Source organism: Trachymyrmex cornetzi, unplaced genomic scaffold (genome assembly GCF_001594075.2).
Source record: "Trachymyrmex cornetzi isolate Tcor2-1 unplaced genomic scaffold, Tcor1.1 scaffold509, whole genome shotgun sequence".
In the NCBI taxonomy this organism is placed as follows: Eukaryota; Metazoa; Arthropoda; class Insecta; order Hymenoptera; family Formicidae; genus Trachymyrmex; species Trachymyrmex cornetzi.
The window spans coordinates 703,146-715,217 of NW_017299817.1; the positions used below are offsets into that span (position 1 = coordinate 703,146).

Below are 12,072 nucleotides of genomic sequence, written 5' to 3' on the forward strand. Positions count from 1 at the left end.
CATTATCCAAATTCTATAAATATATAATGTTTATAAATAATATAAAACCATGTCTTTGCACAATTTTCAAGATATTCCCTAATTCTCACAAATTTTTTATTAGGTTGGTCGTGTCTAGAAAGTAAAAATTAAAAAAAATTTTATTCCTTTTAGTTACATTTTTTTGGATTAAAAGTCTTTTTTATATCTTCCTTTGAGTAAATGATAAAATATAGGTAATATAAAAAAAGGTAGCATAAAGTACCTAAACTTTTTATATACTTAATTTCTATAATAAATATGCACAAGGTAACCTAATTTATAAAGTGGGAAGAAAAGTAATGTCGCATTTTTAGCTCAAATTATATACAGACTATATTCGTTAAGAATAAACGAAATTTAAATTTCATAAAAGTGTTTTAAAAAGTTTTTTAGAAGCTTAAAATTTATATTTTTGAAGAATCACTATATTTTTTAAGTTTTAGTGAGTTTTATTATTTTTACATATAAAACACTATGATATGGACAAAATGGCAAATTTTCTATTTACTTTGTAGGCCTATTATCTGCCTAAACAAAATTTACAAAAATACTTGACTTTCTAACGTGAAGTCTTTTCCACAAAATCATCTTTTTTAATGTCCCTAAGACTTTTTGTTACTAAATTATTCTGATAAAATAAAAGGAATATTTTTTACTTTAATAGTTCATAACTCCATTAAAAATCATTATATTGCAATTTAAAAAACAAAAAGTTGTATTGAATAGTACTTATAATTACTAATTTTTTAAAAATATAATATAAATTTGAGCTAAAACTATGACGTTACTTTTCTTGTAAAAGAAATTTGTCATAACTCGGTTTACAAGGAAAGTAATGTTTCCTTACGATATAATAATTTTTAACGGAGATATGACAAAATAAAAAATGCTCCTGTTATTTAATCCGCATAACTCAGTAACAAAAAATTTAGGAGCATTTGAAAAAAACAATTTTGTAGAAAAAACTTTATATGCTTTTACGTTAGAAAGTTGAAAAATTTTTGCAAATTTTTGTAAGCACATGATAAGCCCACAAGAAAATTTTTATTTTGTCTAGCTTCGTATAGCTTTTTATATGTAAAAATTACCACAAATAAAAACTCGAGAAACATATAGTGACCCTTCGAAAGTAGAGATTTTAAGCTTTAAAACTCTTTTTAAATTTAAATTTTGTTTATTTTTAACGAATATATTCTGTATACAATTTTAAGTTAAAAATACGATATTTTGCTTTCAACTCTACCACTAATTGTAAGTAAAGAAAAAGCTTTATCGGTCTATGCGGGATCTTAATGCTTAAATAATTAATTAAACATTAAGATCCCGTTCAGGCAGAAAAAAAATCAATTTTTAATATGAGGGAGATATAATAATTGTTTAAGTACCAAGATTTCTCTCGTTCAGACCGAAAAAAAAAAGTTTTGAATGTGAGAGAGATGTCTTATAAAGGAGATTGTGAGGAATATGCCGGTGACAGAATTTCCCATCTGTATACGGCGTGATATTTCTTTTGTAGACCACACCGACGTGCATTCACGACAATTCCATCAGGAGGCATCTAATAAAATGTCATCTTATCTTTCGTTGTGTAATCACAATATATTTTCATAAAAGCAGGTTTACACGGCGACCAATGTATTTTTGTTTTCATTGTCTACTTTGTACCTTTACAACACATTTCGCAATTTTTCGAAAAATATCTCGCTAAAAAAAACTTGACGTAATCCGTCGCTCACGTCACATTCTTTTTGCACGCGCATACGTTTGCAATGGAGCTGACGCAAATATCACGTATTTCATTATCTCATTATCGGAGCAAAGTTTTCAGTGACGAGTAATTCATCGTTTCTTAGAAGACTCAGGCCATTCTAAAATTGATAGTCAATGATATTACTTCAGTTTTTATTTATTTTTTCGGTAAACAGTCTCGTTTGATTTGTGCAGGAAGTCCATTCGATTGCCTACTCGACATTGTTCCGATAAAAAACGAGAAGGGCGACGTCGTACTGTTCCTGGCCTCGCACAAAGACATCACGCACACGAAGAATCTTCAGCTCTGTGAGTTGCACGATAGTGGTGAGTTCTAACCATGCTTCGCTGCTAAATACGCGCAAGTGGATCGATTTTAATGAGGAATGATGCGTTCTCTCACGGCGCCATGCCAAAAATACAACTTGAATTCGGAGTTTACGAGTTTCGCATCGCAGGATGGGTAGGAATTGGCCCTTTTACGTCTTTCTCTCACTCAGCGCGTTTAACGAGTCACATTTCGAGCACCGCGCGACACGCAACACGCTGCACGAATCACTGTCGTAATCTCGGGGTTGGTAACCGAATTATTCGCTGTTTGAAAAAAAATCCAATCACACTAATCTCGTGTTTCTTAATAATAAATGATAATAAAAATTTTTTTTTCGGATTACGAAATAGTATTAACTTAGTATTAATAAATATGCTCGTTTGAATTTTAATCAGTCGCGGCATTAATTAGACCGGATTAGTCGGTTACAAACTTTACGCAGGATATTCACTGAACACAAAGCAATTCACCAAAGCAATTAGAATTTCTATTATTATGCAAGAAGAATTTTATTCATTGTACATGCAAATATTGTATTTATTTTTGAAAATGTATATATCGATTTTTAATTATCTTATGTACTCTCTAAATCTCGTCGAGTGAAACCTTACTCGAAGAGACTGAAAATTTAGCCTGTCTTGAAAAAAAGAATGAAAATACAGCCACTCTTGTTCGAGTGACCGTATTTTCATTGTTTTTTTAAGACAGGCTAAATTTTCAGTCTCTTCGAATGAGGTTTCACTCCACGAGTTTTAGAGAGTAATTACAATTATTGCAAAATAATACTGTTTAAGAGAGGAAAATTATTTTTATATCGCGAAATTCTTTTATTATATATATATTTTTTATTTATTTATTCTATATTATATTTATATATATATATATATGTAGGTATATACATTTTATAGGATGTATGTGCGTGCGTGTGTATGTTGTGTGTGTGTTTCTGTTTGCGTTTCTTTTAATTAATGCTTTTTGCGTGATTTTTGTTTTTCGTAACTTAAATATTTCTATGCAATCATACATAATCTCTTTCTTCTGGTCCAATAATAGCGCAATTTACAATTCCAGACTCAAATGGCAATATCGACCCTGAGGCACCGCCTTCCAATTACGGTAGGAGAAGAAGTCGCGCCGTCCTTTATCAATTGTCGGGCCATTACAAGCAGGACAATAAGCACAAAATTAAGCTAAACAATGTACGTTTATTTAATTTCTTCAAAATTACTGTCTTTTTTATGAAGAAATAAAGGTTAAATTATTATAGGATAATAGTTGATAAAATAATGAGAACTTATTATCCATAATAATGTGTTGTTCGTTATGCTGAAGTTTTAAAGGTTATTGTATTTATTCGCAAATAAGATTAAAATAATATTCAAATTTCCAGAGATATATGCCAGTATGAGGAATTTATTTCTCGGATTAAATTAGCATTTAACTTTTATGAATGTTATTTTGCGAATTAGTTTGCATTTGGAACTAATGAAAATACTTGATTGGGTAAAATCTTTAGAAACTGATATCGCGAAGAGAATCTTTATAGTAAATATATTTTTATTTGACCGCCGAGAAATTTGGTAACACTCAGGGCGAAAGCTCTGTCTTTTACATTGCGTATTATTCTAGACGCTTCTGCATTCAACCGCGCCGCCTTTACCGGAATACAAAACGACAACCGTCAAAAAGTCGCAATTTATTCTTAGCCATTACGGTGGTTTTAAATCCTGCTGGGACTGGTTGATTCTCATCGCGACCTTTTACGTGGCAATAATCGTTCCCTATAACGCAAGCTTCATCAACACCGATAGGCCTACAATGGTCAGTGACGTTGTCGTCGAAGTGCTCTTCATTATCGGTGAGTATATCCTATCTCCAATTTTCGACCTCTTACCCTTTCGACCTCTCTGTATCCCTTCATCCCATTAATGAGATTCTCGTCTGAACCGTAATCCTCCTGGATTATTCCAGGTAAATGAATCTATAATTAAAAAAAAAAGGTACGATTCTAACGCTTTTATTAATTCCAATAAACGAGATTAATTAGCCTACCATTTTCGATATCGCTCTTAATTTAACATCGATCAATTATATTGGACCATTGAACATTGCGGTACATATAATCACATAAGTGTTCGCACTATTTCTAAGTAAGAAAATAAATCAAGATCTAATCGCTACCTCGTAGTAGAAATCGATTACTCCTGCCCTTTTGGAATAATGTTTCTGCGAAGGAAATAGGAAAAGTCCACCCGTCGTTCAATTGGCAGCACGTGGAGCTCGTTAGACCGAAACCAAGAGAAACGATCAGCCACCTTCTTTTCTCCTCTATATGTATGTCGCGCAATAATGAGTGACTTTCGATTCAGCCGTCGCACAGCAGCTTCTTTCAGGAAATAAAAACACAAGTAGAATATTTTTCTGTAAATATTTTTACAAAATGCAGGAACCTTCTAATTAGCTGACAACGTCCAGAAAGTGCTGAACGATGGAAAAGCGACGTGATTAAATCCACAATAATCGAGCAAACAAAACAACGCTTGAACTTTTCGTAAGAAAGTTATTCGATAGGGAAACGGGTTCAATTACCAGGGGATTTAATGATAATGAAAAAAGCGGTTTTGCCTTTAGAAAATCTTTGTTTAATGGCAAGCGTTCATTATAATGTTGATCCTTTAATTTAATTTTTTTTTTAATCGTTTACGATATTGAGGCTGCAGGCTAATTCTGACGCAGGCATTTTCGTAGAATATTACATATATCGTGCACGAACCTCGGTAAATAAACAACATGAATTTTCAATATATATATTTACCGGTTTAACATCGATTTTAACTGTCGAACGAAATTGCGCTGTCATGAAGTTGAACGAGGTAGATAAAATACATATTAAAAGACGTCCGCATTATAAATTGGAACATACCTTTCATTTTCTTCCACGATGTGCACGCGAGTTTATCGCAAAACATTTTATATATATAGTGACAGATTTTTTAATAAATTTATCGTATTACGATTAATATGGAATTAATGAATAGCGATATTTCACGTGTGATACATGATATGTAAAATATCGACTATCTGCGACTTTTAAACGAAGTTACATCTACGGTAAGTGAACGTGCAACGTGAATTTCGCGGCTAAAATCCAATTTGCAAACGGGATTAAAAGGCATTCATTGTACAAAGCCAAAGTTTCGCTCAGCTGCTTGATACGTTTGCAGGAATAGAAACTCGGCAGGACAACAAGCAGGAAAGCCAGTTTCTCTTCTTCGTGTAGTCGATGCACATGCAAACTTGACGTTTACATTCGCTTGCAATCACTATTATTGTCACGCCCCGGGCTGAAAACAATATTTTCCGTTTGACGAAATCGTCGTAATTGACATTTCACCACAAAAAAAGATTAATTAAAAACAGTTCACACAAACTAATAGACCATTTGAGAGTCGTAATTGCGATTTATTCAGCAAGATTGACAACATTTTGCAATTAATAGTTGAAATCTTGATATATAAAACCGATTTAATTATAAAACGCTTAAAGAGCTTATTTTAAAATCCATTCTTGTTAAACGTATATTAAAATTTTGAAGATTTTGTGTTGAAATCGAGATATCAGATATCTCGTACATGCGAAAGATCCTAATCGTTTCGTGCGCATTGCGAATGTATGTATACTCTGTTATTCCTCCCCAGATATCGTTTTGAACTTCAGAACAACGTACGTGAGTAGAAAGGGCGAAGTCGTCAGCAATAGCAGAAGCATCGCCGTGAATTACGTGAAAGGCTGGTTCTTTGTTGATCTCGTAGCGGCATTGCCGTTTGATTTTCTCTATGCCTCAGACGTTTACGGCGGCGAGGTAGGTATCTTTCATCCGCTTACAAATAGCTTATTTACTTTCTTACAAAAGCTAACTTTTACGATAAGCTCTTTTTTTCAAAATATTGAATTTACGATCTCATCTTGCAATTTTCAAGACATCAGATTCAACTCTCTATGACACTTTTCAACTTTTAATCCAATCCAAGAAAAAATTCTTGTTTTTCTATAATATGGAAATTAAATTTATACAAAAATGAAATATTGGAGCAACATAGAAGTCTGGTATAAGGATTTTGAATTAAGATGGAGAAATCTATATAGAACGGTATCTGGGTGTGTTTTCGTGTCCTAATATCAGTTTTGCGGTAATTAGTAATTTCCGTCAAGCATCAATCTAATGAAGAGGGTAACTAAGCTAATTAATTTGCCCTAGGTGTAATAGAAAATCGATAGATTATGTCAAAATTAATCATTAAATGTTATCAGGAAAAATATCTTTTTACATTGCTATTTTTAATTGAATAACTACTAGCAAAATTTTTTTATTGAATAAGTAAAATTTTAGTTTTGAAGTAAAAAATATACAATATTAAAATTACTATATATACAACATATATCTATATCTCGAAATGCTGTATAGAACCTAATGTGAACCGTTAAAAAATGCAGAACTAAATAAACATTTGTTATCGATATCTGTTGTAGGAATCAGCACACAGTAACATTCACTTAGTGAAACTCACAAGATTACTAAGACTCGCACGACTGTTACAAAAAATGGACAGATATTCGCAGTACAGCGCAGTAATTTTAACGATGCTTATGCTCTTCTTCATTGTGGTGGCACATTGGTTGGCTTGCATTTGGTATGTAATCGCCGAAAAGGAGCGATTGCGGAATGATAAGGACTGGGATCTAGGTAAGTCTCTTAAGAAGCCAATGTGTAGAAATTTAATCCTTACCCTACTAGGTACATAGTAGTGCCTCATCCATACTAACGGGGACACTAGAATCCGTTCATTTTTTTTCACCTATTCAGAATGATTAAAAAAATCTCTAAAAATTCACCAACATACTTTCAATTTTCTAGAATAAATATTGACACTTTATTTTGGAAAATAATAAAAAGTTGTATAATTTATAATTACCGAAAGACGCAAAGAAACTTGCACGAAGAAAAATCGCTCGGTAACCAGTGACCTCCCTTAGTAAGCCTAGTAAGCCTCTTAGCAAACCTAGTAGGGTAAGGGTTAATACTAGTACTGGTCAATTAATCGCTTATTTTGAATATTAAAAGTATTGTTACAGTACTTTTAATACTGAAAATAGATGATTAATTGGTCAATATTAGTATTAAATTTCTATAAGGGTTCAGCATTATTTAATGATCGCAAGTTGCCACATTCTGTAACATGGATATCATGAAATATTTACGGAAAATGTGAAGCACTGTGTACTTGGGAACAGCTAGATTGCCAATCTTTCGAGAATACACAAGTATTCTCTCTACCTAATACAAAAACAATCAGAACACAGTTGCAGCCTTCGTGACCTATAAAAATCACCCGATGCTATCTATTTCTTGAGAAAACATGTCTACATATCCGTCGCAGAATTGCGCGAATGGATCTGCAACTATAGAAACGATCCTATCTTCTATATGAGAGCTCTTGCATAAGATTTGTAGGAATTGTTATCCAATAGTTATTGAGAAACGGTTTCATCATAAGAATCGCTTCTCAATAGAAATATAAAAATATAAATTCCACAACTTAAACACAAAATACGGAAATAAAAATATAAATCTAGAAATATGAACAAAAAATATAAAAGTTAATATTTACTCTATAAATTTTTTGGAATGGAATCTCACTCTACAGAGAAAATTAAGTCAGTCTTGAAAAAGAGTGGCTCAATTTTCACTCTGTAAAGTAAAATTCACTCTAAAAGTGTTAGAGAGTACGCAACCGGACGATATTTTTATTAAATTGTATGAAAATATAAAGTTTATTTGCATCGCATGCTTTAACATGCTTTAATATGCTCCTACCATAATACTTACTCACTTTATGCGCTCGTTAGAATGAGTGGGACCTATGATAGGAACATGTTGGAGCATGCGACGCAAACAATCCTATAGTAATTTTCACTTCAATAAATGAGACAAAACAGATGATAAACCGTTTACTAAACTAAAAAACGCTGGAATTGCCGTTAATATGTTCTAGGTTGGATACATACTTTGGCTGAGAAATTAAAAATATCAGTGCAAAACGTCACGCACACAGAGAGCTACATAACAGCATTATATTTTACTTGTAGTAGTCTAACTTCCGTAGGTTTCGGAAATGTTTCGGCAAATACTTTTTCGGAGAAATTTTTCTCTATTTGCACAATGTTGATTGGGGGTAAGTTTTGATTTAATCATACGAAATAAGATTTGCATGTTGCCTGTAAAATTTCCTGGTGAGGTATTATGAAGTTTATCATGATAATATGCTGTAATGCTATTACAAGTTTCACCATTAGCTCATATGCTTGTCGGGAATTAGTCGAGCATTGTCCCTTGCCTGATATTAATGGCGATTTAATGTGAAATCGATCATATTTCATGTACATTTTATGTACTCCTCTCCACCAGGACATAGTGCACAAGGTTTTTACATTTCAGCTCTCATGCACGCTGTGGTATTTGGCAATGTTACTGCAATTATTCAAAGAATGTACTCTAGAAGATCCCAGTATCAGACAAAGTTGCGAGATCTCAAAGATTTTTTAATCTTACATCAAATTCCGGAGGAACTCAAGCAGCGAATGCAGGATTACTTTCAGACTATATGGTCACTGAACCATGGTATTGACGTGCACGAGGTAAAGAACATCAGACTTCTTTTTAATTAAAGTATTATATTAATATATACATCGATAAGTTCGGTTAGAACGCTACATAAAAAGTAAATTGAAAAAATATTGCTACGATAGTTGTATATCACAACACATAATAATTCTTCTGTAGACCCTCAAACAATTTCCCGAGGAATTACGAGGGGATGTTTCAATGCATCTTCATCGAGAAATTTTAAGTTTACCGATATTCGAAGCCGCTTCACAGGGATGTTTAAAGCTACTCTCACTGCATATCAGAAATAATTTCTGCGCTCCCGGCGAATTTCTCGTCCATAAAGGCGATGCCCTTTCGTACATCTATTATTTGTGCAATGGATCTATGGAAGTTGTGCAAAATGATATGGTGGTAGCAATTTTAGGTAATAAATATAATTTAATACTTAGATTTTTTTTGTTATTCGCGATTTTCTTTTGTCAATATTTAATTTTATTACAAATTACGACTAAATGCTTAAGCTCGAAATATTTTACATTAAGTAAATATTATATTGAACATATTAATTTTAGATCAGTTAAGGTTTCTTTAAATTTATACGCAACTAGACGCATGAAATTATTAATTTGCGAGCAGACCTCATCCTTGATGTATCTTTTAAGGGAAGGGAGATTTAGTGGGGTGCGACATAAACGTTCATCTGCAACACGGAAATAATGGCGGCGGTACAACTGGATCTGGCTCGGTTGATGTAGTAAAATCCAGCTGCGACGTCAAGGCGCTAACATATTGCGATTTGAAGTGTATACACATGCAAGGCTTAGTCGAAGTCCTCCGACTATACCCCGAGTATCAACAAGAGTTTGCGCATGATATACAACACGATCTTACGTACAATTTGCGTGAAGGTTACGAGGCAGAGGTAATTAACTTTATATTCTCCCCTGAGAGAGAGAGAGAGAGAGAGAGAGAGAGAGAGAGAGAGAGAGAAATTATTTAGAGAATCATCAAAAAGAGTCCGAAATATGATACTTAAGGGGGGCCTCTACCTTGTTGGGTCAAAAAAATCGATTTTTTTTTACATATTCTTAAAGATTGTACTTTCAAAAATAAATGGTAAAAATTTCAAGTCAAAATTCGAAAAATCGATCAAGTTACAGCCTGTTGAAGAGTCAGGATCGCCGATTAGTTGTATGTACTACTTAAACTTTAAACGCGTTTTTCTCGAAACGACGTTTTTTTAAGTTGGTGAAAGTTCTGTACAAGTCCCAAATCATACAATCGTTATGATTTTGGTCTTAAAATGTTCGGAAATACCGTCTCTCTAAAATAAACCAGAATAAAGAGAAAATATTGAAAACTTTTTTTTTAAATAAATAACTGCAACAATTTTTCGTAAAAAAAATGTTTTTTGTTTGAATGACTATAACACACTCAAAAAGTTTTGTAATTTTTTTATTTTAGTCTATATGAAGCATGAACCTCTATAGCTTGTAAAAAAATTCTTTTTTCTTCGGATTGTTTTTGAGCCTGCAAGAACTTCCACCATCTGGCCATCTCGTTCCGCCACCCACTCCGCCCACCAGAACAGCTTGTCTATTGCTTCAACTGTTGTAACGATTTTTTTATATTTACTTAAGATAAATTTAAATGTATTCCAAATTTTATAATTTTATCTTTAATAGTTCCTTTTCTATAAATTCCTAAAAATTACCTATTTTTCTTGGCCGATAAAGTAAAGACCCCCCTTAAATATTTTAAAAGATATTAATTTTCAATTTTAAATATAGAAGAATTGTCTAATTATAATATATATATAAGAGAATTTTCTTTTAAAAATTTATCCTGAAAATATAGTTGTGGTATAATGCAATATTTTAAAGATTTTTACCATGCACTTCAGTAAAATTGATCAAACTTATTTTGTACTTTATTGTAGTTTTATTGATGAATGAATGAAACAAATTTACATTAAAATTCTTCGAAATGTTGTCCCACAACTGTTATATTTTCAGGGTAAATTCTACAAAAAAATTCTCTTCGTATATACTTTATTTTATTATGAATACTTTAATTTACATATATAAAAAGTAAAAAAAGATTACATTTTATATCTATATATAACTATAAAAAGAACGCGTATTATTCTACAAAGATCATTGAGATTCTGCCCAGGTGAAATTTACTACCCCTCTTGTTACGTAAATTTTAGCAGGAGTCCGATGTAAATGGCCCGTCATTGACACTGCCCTCCATCAGTGAGGACGACGAGAACTTAGCCGAGGAGGGCGAAACTTCTCCCCTCTCACCCCCCAACAAATCACCGCTTCACACCTCTTCGAGCCCACGACATGCCAAGTTCAGGTAAGCCCTTGTCGAAAAAAAGAAATCTTAACATTGAAAAAAAATTATGGAAGTTATTTATAGAAATGTCCTCTTAGAAAAAGTAAAACACTAAAAAAGGAAAGGACGATAAGTAAACGATGGCAAGATAAAAATTTCAACGGCGTAAAAAGGTTGAAATAATGGATAGACTTGGAGAGTGGAAAAAAGTGAATCTAGTTGTTTTATTTTTCCACTTTTTCTATAATTAAATATTTGTTTCATCAACCTATTTTTTCCAGAAAAATAATAACTTAAACATATATTTAATTCTTTTTATTTATTGACTATTTATATTCGATAAATTATTAGTCCTAAAAAAATAATATTCCTTTTTTGCTTTAAAGCTGAGTAAAAAAAATATCTCGGATTGTAAAAGGCGCAATTTGTCGCTACCTTCTGTAAAGAAAGAAAATTTCAACTGTAGGATAACACGATTTTCCGCTTGTAGAACTTAAGAATATCCCAAAGTCGCATTCAATCCGGCTTTAGACGATGACATACCTATATCGTTGAGAAATTTGTGGCGAAGTTAATCCACTTCTGGATTCTTTACTTTGGGATTTTCACACCATGATGCCAATATCGTCTCATCTCTCTGAGCATTCTCGATATTTTAGATCGTATAACGAGGAATAAAGTTAACTTTGTTTGAAATATCAGGGAGGATTATAGAGAAGGCAGACGTGCAAGGGGTGTCTTGCTGCGAGGAGGAAGGGCGGCGCAAGTAATCGCGCAAGAATCTGTAGAGGAACATATTCGCGGATCGGTTGAGAGACTCGATAATCAGTTTTCCACGCTACACCAGGATGTTGCTACGCTCAGTTGCGAGGTATTTTATGTGGATCCTTTGTTTCAATCCGGCTCAGAAACATTATGCCAAATTGTTTTATATTCACTTAACTACTAGTACTTCTCAATT

The 12,072-nt window shown here is 32.7% G+C and overlaps 1 protein-coding gene across 3 annotated transcripts in view; it reads left to right on the plus strand.

Annotated features, from left to right (window-relative positions):
• Elk (Eag-like K[+] channel) overlaps positions 1-12,072 on the plus strand; it is a 31,787-nt gene that overhangs the window by 14,417 nt on the left and 5,298 nt on the right. Inside the window, exons 3-13 of one of the 3 annotated variants that reach the window (XM_018514474.1) lie at positions 1,966-2,097; positions 3,173-3,300; positions 3,731-3,959; positions 5,800-5,963; positions 6,632-6,845; positions 8,155-8,334; positions 8,598-8,797; positions 8,943-9,192; positions 9,431-9,690; positions 10,981-11,132; positions 11,814-11,982. In XM_018514474.1, coding sequence (XP_018369976.1) covers positions 1,966-2,097; positions 3,173-3,300; positions 3,731-3,959; positions 5,800-5,963; positions 6,632-6,845; positions 8,155-8,334; positions 8,598-8,797; positions 8,943-9,192; positions 9,431-9,690; positions 10,981-11,132; positions 11,814-11,982 — 2,078 coding nt within the window. The remainder of the gene's footprint in view (positions 1-1,965; positions 2,098-3,172; positions 3,301-3,730; positions 3,960-5,799; positions 5,964-6,631; positions 6,846-8,154; positions 8,335-8,597; positions 8,798-8,942; positions 9,193-9,430; positions 9,691-10,980; positions 11,133-11,813; positions 11,983-12,072) is intronic. The other 2 variants (XM_018514472.1, XM_018514473.1) reach the window with 2 other exon arrangements.